Source organism: Salminus brasiliensis, chromosome 1 (assembly GCF_030463535.1).
Source record: "Salminus brasiliensis chromosome 1, fSalBra1.hap2, whole genome shotgun sequence".
Classification (NCBI taxonomy): domain Eukaryota; kingdom Metazoa; phylum Chordata; class Actinopteri; order Characiformes; family Bryconidae; genus Salminus; species Salminus brasiliensis.
This window is the reverse complement of record NC_132878.1, coordinates 55,982,427-55,998,822: the sequence shown is the minus strand read 5'-3', so window position 1 is coordinate 55,998,822 and position 16,396 is coordinate 55,982,427. Positions and strand designations below refer to the sequence as shown.

General features: G+C 40.4%; 1 protein-coding gene across 2 annotated transcripts in view; it reads left to right on the top strand.

Annotated features, from left to right (window-relative positions):
- snx17 (sorting nexin 17) overlaps positions 1-16,260 on the top strand; it is a 31,333-nt gene extending 15,073 nt beyond the window's left edge. Inside the window, exons 6-15 of one of the 2 annotated variants that reach the window (XM_072682725.1) lie at positions 2,085-2,175; positions 6,055-6,142; positions 7,752-7,821; positions 8,926-9,018; positions 9,771-9,974; positions 12,062-12,190; positions 12,521-12,598; positions 13,084-13,158; positions 13,252-13,293; positions 13,425-16,260. In XM_072682725.1, coding sequence (XP_072538826.1) covers positions 2,085-2,175; positions 6,055-6,142; positions 7,752-7,821; positions 8,926-9,018; positions 9,771-9,974; positions 12,062-12,190; positions 12,521-12,598; positions 13,084-13,158; positions 13,252-13,293; positions 13,425-13,544 — 990 coding nt within the window. In that variant the 3' untranslated portion in view covers positions 13,545-16,260. Of the gene's footprint in view, positions 1-2,084; positions 2,176-6,054; positions 6,143-7,751; positions 7,822-8,925; positions 9,019-9,770; positions 9,975-12,061; positions 12,191-12,520; positions 12,599-13,080; positions 13,159-13,251; positions 13,294-13,424 lie in introns of both variants that reach the window. The other variant, XM_072682724.1, reaches the window with a different exon arrangement.
- Positions 16,261-16,396: the final 136 nt, after the last annotated feature.

Here is a 16,396-nt window from a genome sequence, read left to right as displayed (position 1 = left end):
GACAGTGCTTCTGTTCACAAACGAACAGTCCTGACTGTGATGGCTAATGGTTTGCTGTGGTCGGCCAATGTTTTTTAGAAGCTGGCCAACAAAGGGCCTCTTTGAACCCTTCTGTTCTGGTTCAGACACGTTTCACACTGTAAAACCAGCAAAGCTCTGCACTGCACAGCTCCTGGGTTTTACAATGCACGGCCTAGAGCTTTCTCCAGCATGTTTTTTAACCATGAGCCACGTGGCCAAGTGCTGCTGATTCACCGCCAGTCCATTCCCACTCAGCACTCCTTTTAAAGCACACTTGACCCTGCAGAAGAACACCGCACACGCAAACCCTCCAGAGCGAAAATACCTAGTGGCAGAAAGAGGCCTTTAGCACCTGATGATACACAGCCGAGTGACACGTACGCTGATGAGTAACTTGATCATGAGTTCTGCTTGATTATAATGTGTAATAGTTAACAGAGAGCACTGCTATTTGGACTGTGTGCAATAGTGGGATGTCCATCCCCACCTGCGTAAATTCACTAAGACAGGCTATTTGTGTAGTGTCACTACTCTCAAGTGGAAAACGGACGTCTGCAGTTGTCGCACTAAATCAGTCCGGTGAAAACGTGGTGCTGCTGCCAGCATCTGAACTTTTCCAAAAACGTCTGGGTTACTTTGAAGGGTGTGTGCAGCCTTACAGTTATGCAAGTCCTCTCTCTCTCTCTCTCTCTCTCTCTCTCTCTCTCTCTCTCTCTCTCTCTCTCTCTCTCTCTCTCTCCAAAAGACTTGCATAGAAATCAAAAAAAAAAAATGCTTGACAGGCAGGTTGCCATTATGTTGATCCAAGTTTGTCAAGCGTTCATCTTGGCACCTTGAAATGTTCCTGTGGTGGTGTTTAACAAGATTCAGTGAAGATTAGAGATGAAGTAGAGATTAGTTCTCCTAAAGGGCCCAAAATCACACTCTTAATATCCTGCATTGTATTTTTTGCTCTGCGGTCCACTTATGATGTTTTTGTGGGTTGATGTGCCAAAACTGTTTTGTTTTGTTTGTTTGTTTCTTTGTTTATTTATCTCTTTTTATACTTTAGAATTAAACAGGCTGTTTTTGTTAGACGCACATTTGAGATTTTCCACTTTCCATTTTTGAAAATATTTCCATCCACACACAGAGATAAAAAGGCTTGCATAAGCATGCTAGCCCTGTATGGGGCGACATCGAAACACTACGAAGAAGGAAGGAAAAGAGGTTTAGTAGAGGTGTAGTGTACTATGCAGATCACGTATTTATGGATTCTAAATCTATATAGACAGATTATATAATATTATATAATAGATTTGTAATAGAACAGTGTTTACTTTTATTTAAATATAATACGTTGAAATCTGGCTCTGGAGCCATCTGCATGTATCCATTTGTTTTATGATTTATGTAGTTCACCATATAAGGGGTAAAGAGGTATTTTAGCCGGAAGCATGCATGAATTGTGACGTTGGCGTTTTCATAAAGCTCCGTTTTTACTGTCCACATCACCGCACTAAAAACAGCAACACTGAGTTTTCCAAAATCTCCACTTAAGACAGCATTTTCAAAAAGCTCAGTCTTCAGTGACTAAAAATGGTGTTTTGTGTGTACGGGAGGCAAAGTATCACACACAAAAAATATCCAGATGCGTGTAGGTTGGGGCCTAAAAGTGATATGTGTGAATAAGCTTTGTTATGATTGGCTGTCTGTTGTCCTCCTCAATCTTTTTGCACATTGCCTGGAAATTGTTTTACTCCCCAATCCATATCTAGTAAATACATACATAAATAAATAATTAATTCACAAAGGCTGGTAGTTTTTGTATACATATACATTTACATCTGCCCATTCAAGTGTTGCAGCCTTGAAAGAGGCACCCTATCAGAACAGACCTCATTTACACATATTAAAGGCACAGAAGCAAAAACTCTTTGCCTCTTTAGGGGCCAAAAAACAACAACAAAAAAAGAGTTGGAAAATTGCTTTGCAAATTGAATTGCAGTTGCTTATACAGGTATAAAAGTGTGGACAAATATAGGTTTAGGCCCTTTAACAACAATGCCTTTTTTTCTCAACAGGCGGTTGCATCGAAACTGGACTTGCCTGATGATTTGGTGGGCTACTTCAGCCTCTTCCTAGTTCAGGAAGGTGTGGAGGGAAGCTGCACATGTGAGTACACAAATTTAATTTGCTGATTTGGCTGCAAGTCTTTTGTAGAATAGTGTGTTTTCAGTTTTACAGTTATGGACTGAAGGTCGTAGCACATACGATGTGAATTATACATTCTAAATCCATAGGTATTAATATAGGTATTATATGGTGCTTTACAACACTCTATCCAATGCTTGGCATTTTACTTGATGATGTAAGGCTTGCGTGCTGCTTATCGGCCATGGAAGCCCATGCCCTGAATCTCCCGGCGAACAGTTTTTGTGCTGCAATTAAGTCAGCAGAGCGTTAAAGACTTTTACACACTATGCTCCTCCGTGCTCTGCGACCTTGCTCTGTATCTGTAGGTGCGTTGCTGTGGGTCCTAAATGCTTCCACTTTTCAATAATGACACTTACAGCTGATGCTAGACTATCTAGGAGGGGAGAAATTTCACCAACTGACTGTGCCATGCTGGAATTCAGTGAGCTCTGTATGTGCATGTGGAAAGGAAGACTGCATGGCTAGGTGCTTGATTTTATACACATGGGGCAATATGACTGAATGAAATGCCTGAATGCAATGATTAAGAGGGGTGTCCCGATACTTTTGTCAATATAGTGTATTTGGAATATATTAGGAATATGTGCCTAAATTAACATTTGCTTTCAGTTTGTTTGCTCTCTTAAAGGATAGATCTGAAATACAAAGCTGGTCTCAGTAATCATAGAGGCACTTAATTTGCCCATTTAAAGAAGAATCATCAGGAAAAAGTATAGATTGTGTGGTGTTATTAGTTATGCTTGGGTGCCGGAGAACCTTCTAGAGTAGGTGCAACCACAGCAGTATTTAGATCTGTGTTGTATTGATTAGAAGATCCATTGTCCTTGGCTTGAGATGTTCTATGCTCTGCACGTATTAATTAGTCCTACTGCTACTACTAATATAGATAGATAGCTATATCTTTTGCTTTTAACTTTTTCCATGTAGTTTGATTGTATGTATTTGGCCCTTGTGCACAGACCTTATCAGGAACTAATGCTGATGAATACATGTACAAGGCCCTCCATACAATACAATACAATGCAATGCACCCTATAAAGTAAATTAGATGTTTGTATGTTATATTTAGAGCTGCCGGTATGGATTGTATTAGAGAACATGCATTCAGCTAATTAATTTTGTAAAGGAATTGCCTAAAAAGTTTTTATTCATCAAATAAATAAATTATTTGAATTATCTTATGTATGTTAATGTTTTGCACCCCATCCAAAGTATTTTAACTCCCTTCAACATGGGCGTAACCTCCAAATTATAACTTTATATTGCACAGTAGAATGAAACTCTCATACATTCTGCATCATTGGTTTTATAAGGAATGGTAATGGATTTTAGTAGTAGTTTCCACACTCCCATTTCTTTTGTTCAGTGATAATGAAAGGAAAGTGAATAGGCTGCTGCATGTGTTTAGCATTTTGTTTTTCCTCAGATGTGTTGAAAGAGCCTGATGGATGTCTGAATTCACTCTTATAATGACTGTCTCTTTGCTGATTCTCTGCAGATGTCTGTCTGTCTGTCTCTCAGTTTTTCCTTTTGTCTGTCTTTGTAACTGTGTGTATGCATGTGTGCCTTCTGTTTATGGCTGCCATTGATTCCATCAGTCTGCAAGTATTTCTCGCGTAGCTTTGCTAGTCCTTTTGCCTTTTTTTTTTTTTTTTTTTTTTTTTTTTTTTTCCTTCACCATGTGGAGTTGAGGATGCCTTCATTTCCCCTTAGGGAGCTATTCACTTCCTTTGCACTTCCTTCTCTCACTCCCCTCTGCTCCAGTTCCCTCCCACTGAGCTGGTCACCAAATCCTTTCTTGGAAGTAGAGACAGGATTCTGTCAGACATGATATAAACCATGTCTTAGAGAGGTCCTCCATAGCTCAAGGCAGCCGGAGAGCTGTGCCTGGCATCGGCGTCGGCATTGTTTGTGAAAGATGGGGGGATGGAATCCAGATATCGTGCAAGAAAATAAGAACCAAGTGTTTGTTGGCGTGTGTGCTAATTTCTTATGACCTTGGTCTGCAGTCTGTTGTACACTTGTATTTTGTGAATTGTTACACCCCTAAGAAACACTAGGATGCCTATCTGGGAATCTGGTTAAACATTAAACTGTGTAAGGCTTTCTTTTGGTGTTTTGTAAATAAAAGCAGAACTTTAAACTCTAAGCTACTTTCTATTTAGTTGAATCTTGCTCTTGTGGCATACATATTCATATTATGCCATATGCAAAAAAGAGCGATATATTTCAGTTTTTCCCCCCTTTAGGTGTAAACATGGCGGTTGTAATCTTGGTTAATGCTCTTACTCAAAACTATCCCAACCAGCACAACAAAAAGGTATGCAAGTTAGCTTGCTGGGCTGTCTTTCTTGTAGTGTTTTGACAGTCTGGCCACCAGCTATGCTAGCATTCTGTTCATTGATTAGATTTTCTACATGAAGACTGCAGCAAAGTGAATAGGAGCCTTATTTAATGCACTGGTTGTCAAATGGTTCCTCAGGGGCCGCTAGAGGGGCCAGAGTTTTACTCCAACCCAATTCTCAGTACAAAAGGATAGAGCAAGCATTGTCATATGAAAGCTGGGCAGAGTTCGTCTGGAACACCTGCATAGTACTAAGGGGTTTGTACTCGACTTGAACCTGAAAGAAGGTGATGCGGGTTTGTGTTGATTCTGGGTTCATTTCTGTTTATTTTGATTTTTATTTTTTTATAATTTTTTTTTTTAAGCTGTAGATTTGCTTATCCCATATGTTTCCTCACTCGTTGGTAACGATTCAGGTCTCAGACTCCCGAGGTACAGATCAGGTTCAGACATCTAAAACAGACTGGGAGTGCTGGGTGGGGGTTGGTGTGGCGCAACAGATAACATCACTACCTGCCAGTGAGCTACCACACCATGTGGGAGACCAGGGTTGGATTCCTGTTCTGTGTGACTGTGCTGCGCTACACCAATAAGAGTCCTTGGGCAAGACTCCTAACATTGCATTGGCCCTCCTCCGTAACACGAGTAACCTTGTAAGTTGCTCTGGATAAGAGCGTCAGCTAAATACCATAAATGCTAGAAATGCTGAATAAAGGGATATCAATCAAGTGTACTAGTTACAGATGTTTTTATTTATTTATTTATTTATGTATTTACTTACTTACTTCCCTGAGCATGGAGTATTAATATTATTTCATGCAAACCTAAGCTAGCTGTTTATGTCCAAAACATAGTGAATTATTTACACTAGCTAATTAGCTAGCTAGCACTTTTTGGGCTGCATCAGAGTTATGTCTTGTTCAGAATATCACAGGTTTGTAGCTCATTAGTTATTAGGCTAAGCTACGGCTCTCCAGTATGTGTTTGTGGGGACAAGTGGTTAAAAAGCTAGATGTGCCCCCTTATCCCGGTGTTTTGTTTGTTTGTTTGTTTGTTTAAAATTCCCAAATAATACCACCAAATATTGTAAAAAATATCCTGGCCCTTCCTTCAGATTTGATCTGATATGGTGGTATAATAGCTCGTCTGATTGTCTGTTGTCTTAATTAAGTTTATGGTGGAGAACTTTTAATTCCGCATGTTTTTCTGTTCTGTTCTGTTTCAATTTCCCCTGTTTACCTCATCCCTAGAGAAAAGAAAACAGACTTTTCAAACAGCTGCGGCATCTATCTGCTCCGTCCCCCGTGTCCTCGGCCTGCCAACTGATAAACATGTTATTGTGTGCTCCTGGGCTTTGGCCAGATGGATTCTCCTGATCTCTCCTTGCTTGCTGTTCACATTGGCATTCGAATGTCCTTGAAGATACTCCTACACTCACTCCTCTCCTGTCTGTCTGTCTCTCTTCCTCCATGTTCTCTCCCATTGTGCTGCAGTCGTGAGAAAGCTGCAGGAGTTCGAGTTGCCCTACGTGTCGGTCACCAGCTTGCGCAATCCAGACTACCACATCGTCCTCCGTAAAAGGTACACAAAGCTGAGTGGAAAAGCAGCCTTGATTCACTGCATATACATATTTAGTTGTTATCCCCAAATGCTTTGTCAAAACCCATTAGTGAACACAGACATGCACACTAGTGATCAAACCCACACAATGGACAGTGAGGATGCTTCTCCCATGCTTCGCCACACGGGGAGCTGAGAAGGTTGAGGGCTTTGCTCAAATGCCCAACCCTGTCAACAATAACCCAGTGCCCCAACCACTGAGCCACCACTGTCCCCGTCTTGTTCTTGGTTACCTAGACATTTGTCACTTCACTGCCTTCTAAAGTAAAGACTATCTAGGCAGAAAGACATTGACAATTTTTTTTCACTGTCTGATACCGAAGGTTCCTACCTCAAACACTAATTCTAACTTGCTTCATATTTCAAAACCATAACATTAGACTGGGTTTTAGGAAAGGATGCACCGATCTGGCTTTTTCAGTTCCAATGCCAATACAGATACATAAACGTTTGCATACTTTTACCCAAAGTATGGGTTCACTCTGTCCAGCCTGGAACTTTAAGGTTTTTTGTAGCTCTCAGGGGCCCTTTATTAATCTGCACAATTGAGTCTCAAAAGCTTGAAGCTCCTGATTTGGGGTTTGGGGAGTTTTAAACATTTCTTCTGAAGCTTAATAATGTTATCATTTTAGACTTGGTTTTAGTCAAAATGAAACTTATTCTCTTTCCCTCATCCTGGTAACCCATCCCGGCTTACTGATAAATATTGATATTGGCTTAATTATTGATACTCTGGCATGTTGTGTGTTTTGGCAGGCTTGACTCAACTTGTGAAATACTTGCACTGAAACATTTCCTCTCTTGATTTCACAACATTCTCCCTCCTTCTCCACTCTCTCTCTCTCTCACTCACACACACTCACACTCACACTCACACTCACACTCACACTCACACACACACACACACACACACACACACACACACACACACACACTGCCTTCATCTAAACCCCATGCGCTCTTAAAAGAGGCACAAACGGCGACTGCATGTGGACTTTTCTTCTGTCTCACCCTGTTGAAGAGCCCCAGTCCTCCTGACCTACTTTTCCAGAGTGCAGAAAGCAAGCTTTCAGCCAGCAGTAATACTGAAAGGCGAGGGTCAGGAATGAAGTATAGGTTATGGTGCTCATGGTATCAGTGTGAAGAGAAAGAAGCACACGCATAAAACCTTCTCACAGAGAAATGGCCAAAACTTTAGTGACCAAAAAATCTAAAAATGTGCATTCAGCAGCAGCACTTGGAGCACATATGCCAAGTTGATCGTTCTTTGTATATTAAAATATGAAAAACTTGTGAATCGCCATTACTTTGTAGGTATAGTTTTGAAGGTGCTCTTACAAACACCCTGTATGTTTCACAACTCAAGAAATGGTGCAGAAGTTTTGATTTTAGACAATATTCATATAACTTTTTTTTTTTTTTTTTTTTTTTTTTTTTTTTGGGGACCTCTCATGGAAGTCATACATAAGCAGGTGTTGCTGCACAGTAGAAAAGTGCACCACCACTCCAGAGTCTCCCTCTAGAATCCAGGATTATGTCTAGTGTGGTTTGTTTTCTTATTCAATTACAGCTACTGGGACTCTGCATATGACCGTGATGTAATGGAGAACAGAGTGGGCCTCAACTTGTTATATGCTCAGGTAAGCTTGTGTTATTATTTATTTATTTATTTATTTTTATTGTTAAAAGTAAGTTTGATCTGTTTCTTGAGAGAAACCAGGTTTGTGTGTAATGATTTCCTGCTCACAGCGCTTATAGAAAACATGCAAACATTCCTTTCAGCCTGGTTTCAAAATCTTTCCTGTTCATTTTCTGCAGATGACAAATTATTCATATTTCTGAGTGATGCTGAGGTTTTAGTGCACATGTCCAAAATATTACTGTCATGCCTAATTGTGTCAGAGACGGAGCCCCCTAGAACAATCTGATGTTATATTAGGTGATATTTTCCCTTTACACAAAGTTCATACTGTTTGTTCTTGCTGCTATGGTAACTGTGACACTGAAGTGAAAGCCCAAAGCTGACGCAGTTTTAAAAGCGTTATTCCTCATTTTTACACAGTTCATGAGCCCACCTCTGCTCCACCCATCGATGGAAAAGGACCATCACTGCTGATCGGATATTATTTGGGTGGTGGACTATACTCAGCACAGCAGTAGAATTGGCATGCTGGTGTGTCAGGCACAGCAGTAACCATCTTTATTAAACATGCCTGCCTTTTAGTTGTCAGTTGTCATCCTCCAGACCTTCTTCAGTGGTCAGTTTTTGGCTACCGGACCACTTTTGACTGGATATATTTAATAGTGACTGGATAGCATTAATAGTGAGTGATGGAGTTCTCAGCAACACTGCTGTGTTTGATATGCTCACCACAACCATATCGGTATTACTGCAGTTCTTCAGGTCCACTGCATCAGGTCCGTGGTGGTCATATGGTGGCCCTTTCCATTGGTGACCAGGGTGGAGGGTGGCTGATTGAATTATGCATCAACAGATGGGCCACAGTCAGTAACTGTTAATACACAAAGTGCACTCATACAGATAGGTGTAACATATGAAATGACACAAGTCATTTTAATGTGATGCTTCCTCCTCCTTTCTGCTTGTATACGTTACCAGTAGCAGATAAACTGACTCCATAGATTTGACATAAGTAGGACTAGAGGATCGATACAATCTCCATGGGTGCTTGAGGTAAAGCTTTTTGAGGTAAATTGAGGTAAAGCTTCTCTTCTCCCCTCAGACGGTGTCTGACATTGAGCGGGGCTGGATGCTCGTAAACAAAGACCAGCACCGACAGCTGAAATCCCTGCAGGAGAAGGGCTCAAAGAAAGAGGTGAGAGTGAACCTCCTGAGCACAGCCGCTTCTGAGCTCCCATACGTCTGCAATCCGGGAGCGCGCACACACTTTCACTAAAGCCGCAGTATGTACTGTATTTCGAAAGGCCACCAGCAGCAAACAACATGGATTAGTGATTGCATGAGACCACATTTTCTTATACTGAAATCTTGAGTATCAACTAATGCAGAAAGCAGTCTGACTTTTTTTGTATTATTTTATGTAATTATCTTTTTATTTATTTATTTACCTCCTTTTACAAGAGCTACAGTGGCATTACAAATCTTTGGGCACTCTATTCTTTTGAATAATTTATACAAGATTGGTGTATTATTTGTGCTTTCTGCAATTGTTGGAGTGAAGGGAAAGAAAGGAGCACCACGCAAAAAGTTTGGGCACCCAAGAATGTTGAGCTCTCGGATAACTTTTACCAAGGTTTTGTACCTTTAATTAGCTTGTTAATGCTATGACTTGTTCAGTCATCGTTAGGAAAGGTCAGGTGATGCAGAATTCAAAGCTTTATGAATACTCTTGACTCCTCAAACCTTATCCTGACAACCAGTGACCACTGGGCTTCTCTAAGCAGCTGCCCCCAAGCAGGTCAAGACTTTAAGAAAGGTAGCAAAGTGTTTTTAGGCAGCTGCTTTAGTCAGTTTTGCATTGTAATTGAGAAATGGCAGTTACCAGGAATGGTGAAGGTTCTTTTGAAATTGGTTCAATTCTTGTATCCATGTTTCGTTTGCATACAGTTCATCAGGCTGGCCCAAACCCTGAAGTATTTTGGTTATATCAAGTTTGATCCTTGCATCACGGATTTCCCAGAAAAGGGGTGTCACGTCATTGTCAGTGCCGGCAACAACGAGCTCAACTTTCACGTCAAACTGCCCAACAACCAGATGAAGGAGGGCAGCTTCAAGGTTACACGCATGAGGTGCTGGCGGGTCACGTCTTCTGTAAGTATCTCGGTTGGTTTGTGCGTTAATGTGTTATTGTACAACTCCCCACTCTTAAAAATGAAGGAGCCTACAAGATTCTTTGGAGCGATGCCACAGAACAACAAAGTATTTTGTTCTGAAGTGTAGAGGACCTCCACGTAAGGGTTTAATACTGATTAAAGCTTTTTTTCTTCAACCATGCATCCAATGCAAGAACCACTTGTAAACCTTCATTTGCTATATCATGTTTGCTATATTCACTGCTTGCTTCACCACCCCTTCTTGTTGTGGGTTAATGGGGGGAAATGTTTATCACTGCAGCTGTGTTCTCAATGGAGGATGAACCATGCAAAATCAAAAACTATATTATAAAATTAATAATTAAACAAATAAATAAATATGTGATGAAAGCAAAATGTAATTTTTTTTTTTTAGGAATTAATAGATAATTATAAAGGAACACAATTGTGTAGTAAATTTAAGATACAGTATTTACATAATTATAAATAAATAATATATATGCTGGTTGGTGATGAGTAGTTTTCTGAATAAAAACAATCAATCGTTTACTAATTACAATCAATTTTGCACCAGAGCTCCATACAGGCCCATTCAATCTGGACCCGCTCATGAGCGCCCTCTAGCGTCTGAGCATACCAGAACACATTATCAGTATTAGTTCTCCTCACTACTGCCAAGCTAAGTAATTTAAAAGGGAGGCAAGAGTAATCAAACACACTGATTTATCTGTGGTTATCCAGTTAATACCATAATACAATAATAATAATAAGAAGAATATTATTATTGTTATTGTTGTTATTATTATTATTATTATTATTATTATTATTACAGAGCTTTATTTAAACGTGTGACTCCAGTACTTGGTAATGCATATTTAATGATGTTTGCTGTGCTTTCAACACTGTGAGGTCTGGGGGGGGGGTGTTATTGTCGAAATAGACAAAATAGCTTGGAAGTGACTCAAGGGTGCGAGACGGCTTCCTGACTGTTTCCTTCAACAGTTTTCTGCAGTCATAGCAAGTGTAAGACTGTGTCTTTAGGCGCCTCCGGTGTAAATATTTCTGTTCCGAAAATGGAGCTGCAATGACGTGAGCTGCTGCCACACTTGGCGCGGGCCAACTGTGACTGGCTAAAGAATCTCATTAAGGAGAGTGAGCTCAAACAGTCATCTAGCTGAAATCAGTGCCAGCCACCCATCCATCTTACCCTTGGCTTTCATCCATCTACTTTTAGAAATGCGCTGACAGCTGTGCTGTTTTCATCAGAACGCCTCTGCCTCTTTAGGTTGCTGTAGTCACAGGATATTAGCGCTGCACTGTGAATAGCATTTCTCATCTCGCAATGTTGACTCCCCCCCAACACCCCACACTAAAGCAAATTACTGATTGGTTTGGAGGCATTTCGTTTTGGATGGTGCTTGGTACCATGTTTTTACAGGTCTGGGCCTTAAGACTGGAACCATAACTGCTACTCGTGTTGCCTAAAGCTTAGAGGAATGCTGCAAAGACTGCAAAAGCATTTCTCACTCTAATAGTCCCTCATTACTCTGCTAGTGCTTGCAGAAGAGGATGTAGAAACCCTCTGTATATTTTCTACTCTCATCCAAACAGGGTTGACCGTGCCCAGGCATTCAATTAACAGAGGGGATCTTGTCCCTGTTCCAGCATGCAGCAGCTTCAACTGAGGCATGGCCACTGCGGCTTTTTGAAAGAGCAAAGTTGTGTTGCTAATGAGCTCCGAAAAGGCATTCGGGTTTGCCTTATGAATTCTCTTACCGAGTTTCAGAAGCTAGTAAAATCAGAGAATGGGGAAATCAGTGGTGCTGTCTTTTTTTTTGTGCTGTTAAATGCCACACTAATGAGGCCTCACCATGTACGCCATTGGAGATAATGAGGATGGTGACATTAGGGATACAGTTAATACTTGGGAACTAATTGGAATTTGATGGTGATTATGATGTGAAAGACTGTTCCAGTGACTGAAGAAATGATCATGACACAAATAAACAGGCGGAGGAGGAGGAGGAGGAGGAGGAGGAGGAGGAGGAGGATGCTGATGATGGTGCTTATGCTTTCTTTTTGTAGCAAGTGCCAGTGGCCAATGGCACAGCGAATCCCTGCAGCTCCAGCAAGTGTGAGGTCAAACTGGAACTAGCCTTTGAGTATCTGATGAGCAAAGACCGTCTGCAGTGGGTCACCATCACCAGTCCACAGGTCAGCACAGTGCTAACTGAATTCTGTTTTAGGGGTTGTCTGAAATGTGTGTCTGAGGGACACTGATTCTCAAATTAGTGTCAGAGATATGGATCTATGAACTAAGACAAACTACACCTCAGTTGGATCTTCTATGACCGAGACTGGGGGGTTGGATTCCTGCACAGTTTAGTGTATTTCTTGCTCACACACACCTGACCCCCAGAGCAGGAAAATCAGCAAATTGGCTGGACTCCGTCCCTTTTACGGTGACTGTCTTCATTTGTAAGAGTGTAATACCTGAGCTGCACTACTGGCTGAGTGTTTCTAAACTGTGGTTGATGTTTCCAGGCGATCATGATGAGTATCTGTCTCCAGTCGATGGTGGATGAACTGATGGTGAAGAAGTCTGGAGGAAGCATTAAGAAAGTCAGTTTCTCTGTTTGGGTCTTATGCAACTGCCAAATGTCTGCTAAATGCCTTCTCTTTATCTTCATTTTGGGGCTATGGAAGTGTGCACACTCTCAGACTTTCATAATAGATTTTATTTTTAGTCTTGTTAGCACTTGCCACTGCTTGGTTTGACCGTTTGTGTTCCTGAGAACTCGTTGATTATCCGTCTTTTTAAGGAGATGTTTTTATTAGTTGGCATAAGAAGCTAGCTGGAGTATGTATGTGGCTGAAAGCCCAGGTATCTTTAGGATTTCCTCCACAGCTCACTGTGTGTACAGCAGGGATTTCATGCACTCTCATTTGTGTTGATTTGCCGAGACAGAGTAAACATTTCTCTGTTTGTCCAGAGACTTTTTTGTCTTTATGCTCTGCTGTCATTGGAGAGGACGGCCCATCTTGAGCACAGTTGTTCTCTTCACCCTCTGAGACTCTAATACTAATACTGTGCGTGCGCTCAGCAGATGCAGAAGAAGCGTCTCAACGGTTCCATTCATCGATCGGACAGTCAGCAAGCTGTGAAGTCTCCTCCGTTACTGGTGAGGAACAAGCTCTGCTTAATTGCAACATAGAATTTGGCTGTGGAACAAAAGCTGAGGTGGTTTAAAGTGTTTGCTTTTGAATATCCTCAGGACTCTCCTGACACCAGCAGAGAACAAGTAGTCAAACTCTCGGTGAGTTCCAGCCCAGTTTTTCATTTCCTGTGAAACTTCCACATATGGAGTTGTTTCTTTTTCTTGTGATGAACTTGAATTGGTGGACTGATCATACTTTTTATGTTCCTCTAATTGTTTCTGTGTATTAGACCAAGCTCAGTTCTGTCTCCCTAAGGGGGATCAGTGCTTCCAACTCGGCTAATGATCTCAGCGGCAATGAGTTCCATGGAAACTACGCCTTTGAAGGGATTGGAGATGATGACCTGTGATGCTCCTCTTAGACTGAACCACAGGAGAGCTGAGCCAAGCCTATTTTTGAGGGGGGGGGGACACATGCGGTTCTGCAAGATTCCAACCCCACTGAGCACTCTATTGCCCTAAGGTCTACTACAGCATTATTACAATAGTCCAGAGCACACATGCACATAGGGGCTGAATTGGGGAATACTGGGGAATTTAAAAAATCAAAATTTGATGTTTTTGTGATATTGCCAAAAAAATAAAATAAACAACTCCCAAATTAAGCTAATGATCAGTCTAGCAAAATAAAGGGGGTGGTTTTAGAGGGAGAATTAATACTTCACAATGTGGACAAAATATCATATTGCCTTCCAATATACTTAAACCTTAGCAATGTGGTTAAAGATTAAATTTCCGGCCAAACGTGTGTGTTTGTTGGATCATATAAAAGCCTTGCTTCACTAAAACAATGGACAACCGATTGGCCAGGATGCTCAGAGCACACAATAAAAGATTGAGGTATTGGTTAAAGGCTCATTTTGCATATTGCACACTTCTGCTATAGCATTTATACAAAGGCTAAGGCCAGAAATGAAGGGACAATACCTTGTGCAGCCCTAATTCATGCCACAAATTCAAGGGTTTTGTGTGACTTCCCTACTGTTCAATCAAGAATACATATTCAAAATTGCAAACTAAACATATCCTTTTGGGCACAGTGGCGCCCTTTAAGCATTCCTAGTGGTTTGCTGCGTTGGAGGTAGTAATTGCATCCAGGTAAGAGACAGATATTTATTGGCTGTGATGAAGGTTGCTGCTGATGTTAACCTCCACTGAATAGTACTTCCTTATTAGAGACTCAAAGCTGTGCTTTCTCATTCTGTTTATGTTACCAAAAGGCTAGGCATTACACAAAGTTCAGACAACCTTCTCCCAAGCTGATGACTGCAACGAAAGCTTACTGTAGTTTTGAGAAAACCCATTTGAATAGGTACAAACATGCCCAGCATTAGCTGGTTAGAACAATAACATTTTTGCCGTAAAACAGCTTAAAACAGAAGTCTTAACCCTGGCCTCATTACTGCAGTTGCCAGTAGGTTGTAAAAGTTGGAGAAGCATAACCAGGGAGAGTTCAGGGGAACCTGCTGCCTTCATTACTTATAGTGTGCCAATTCTTGCCATTTTGTCTTTTCTTTTTCCTTTGTCTTGTCATTATTGCTATACAACAGGAGTTTTCAATGCCTTCAGAATCATCATAATCTGTGCTTTGATCAGAAATCTTGAAACTGGTTCTACATGGAAACCTACTCATCTTACGTAAATCATGCTTCATTCAGAGATAGTCTAGAGTGGCCTGCTTTTTTCCTCTTTGCCTTACAATTACTCAACCGCCTTATATTTTAGGATCAGCTTGTCAGTTTGAATCAACATCCAGCATTCAGAACCCATTGGCTTAGAGCTGTTTCAGTGTTAGGGTCCTAACCAATGGAAGCTCTGGAGAGAAATCTTGCAGAATTTAGTGAAGTTTTGTTGATGGTTTGGCAGAACTGCTTGCACATGCTGAAACCATGGTTTTGCACAGTATTAACAAGGACAAATGGCATGATTTATATTTATTGAAATCTTAACCATGGAAAACACATTCTCAAACATGTAGAAGTGGTTTTGAAGATGTCATTTGATTAGGGTTTTTTTCCTTTTTCTTTTTTTCTTTTTTTTCCCAACCAATATTTTGTGAAAGGTTTCTCATAAATGCCAAAATTATAGTTTACTAAAGCATTTTGCACAAAAAAACATTTAAAATCATGGTAATGTCACTTTTATAAATGTACATGTAATAAAAAAAAAGTATTCTGAACATTTTACTAATATGTATTATCATTAGTGTATTATAATCAAATGCAGTAGATCAAATATATAATCTAAGCTGTGTAAAAAAACAAAAAAAATAGAAACTAACATTTATCACTGTTTACAAAATTGTAGAAAATTGTGAGTAGAAATGGAAAGAGAAAAGTGTTTACAAATTCAACATCTGAATTTTCAGTGATTTTTGTCTTTTACTCACCATGCCTTTTATTATTATTATAATTTTTTTGAGAACACCATGCTTTTTTTTTTTTTTGTATCCATTTTGTATTTTGTCAAATACATTGTGGCAATCATCTCAGAGGACTGTGTGAAAACGCTGCTTGGAAAATGGCTACATTTGATATTTCATGCTAGCAGAATTGTCAGTGTCAGTCCGAGCAAGATGGCCATGTTTTCTATTTTGTGATGGCCTTCATTCCAGAGACACAGTCTGCAATGTGATTCCTGCTCAACCAGAGACCGTTAAAAGAGAACGGATTGCATTTAGATTAGGGGAGGGGAGGGGAGGGGGGTGCTGTCTAGCTGGAAGTGGTAAAAGAGCATGTTCTTGGTTTGGTCAAAGGGAGGCTGATTTGTTTCATGTATGTCTGTATTTCATGATTGTTGACTTCTGTATGCTCACCAGCGTATTTAGAAAGAGAGGAGGTGATGGTATGTACTCAATGCAAGAGTATCTGCAGAGCCTTTAAATGTGCTTTTATCTTCATCACCATGTTTAAATTTAGAATCAATGAATGAAAGCAGAGTCCTGGATTTCAATAAATGTAGGTGCCAAATAATGATGTTTAAATGGTTATGTTTGGGGGAGTTGGGAAATGATTGATGTGACACATGACAGCAATGATTAAAGGAGTGCCTTTGCGCCTTGATTGATGGGTGTTTGGTGGTAAGGTTACTGTGAAATCATAAGGAGTGATGTAATTATTTAGCTCCACCTAGCTCCAACACTGAGCAGGTTCAAATAATTAGGTTCAGTCTAAACACAACTAACAGGTAAATCTGACACGGC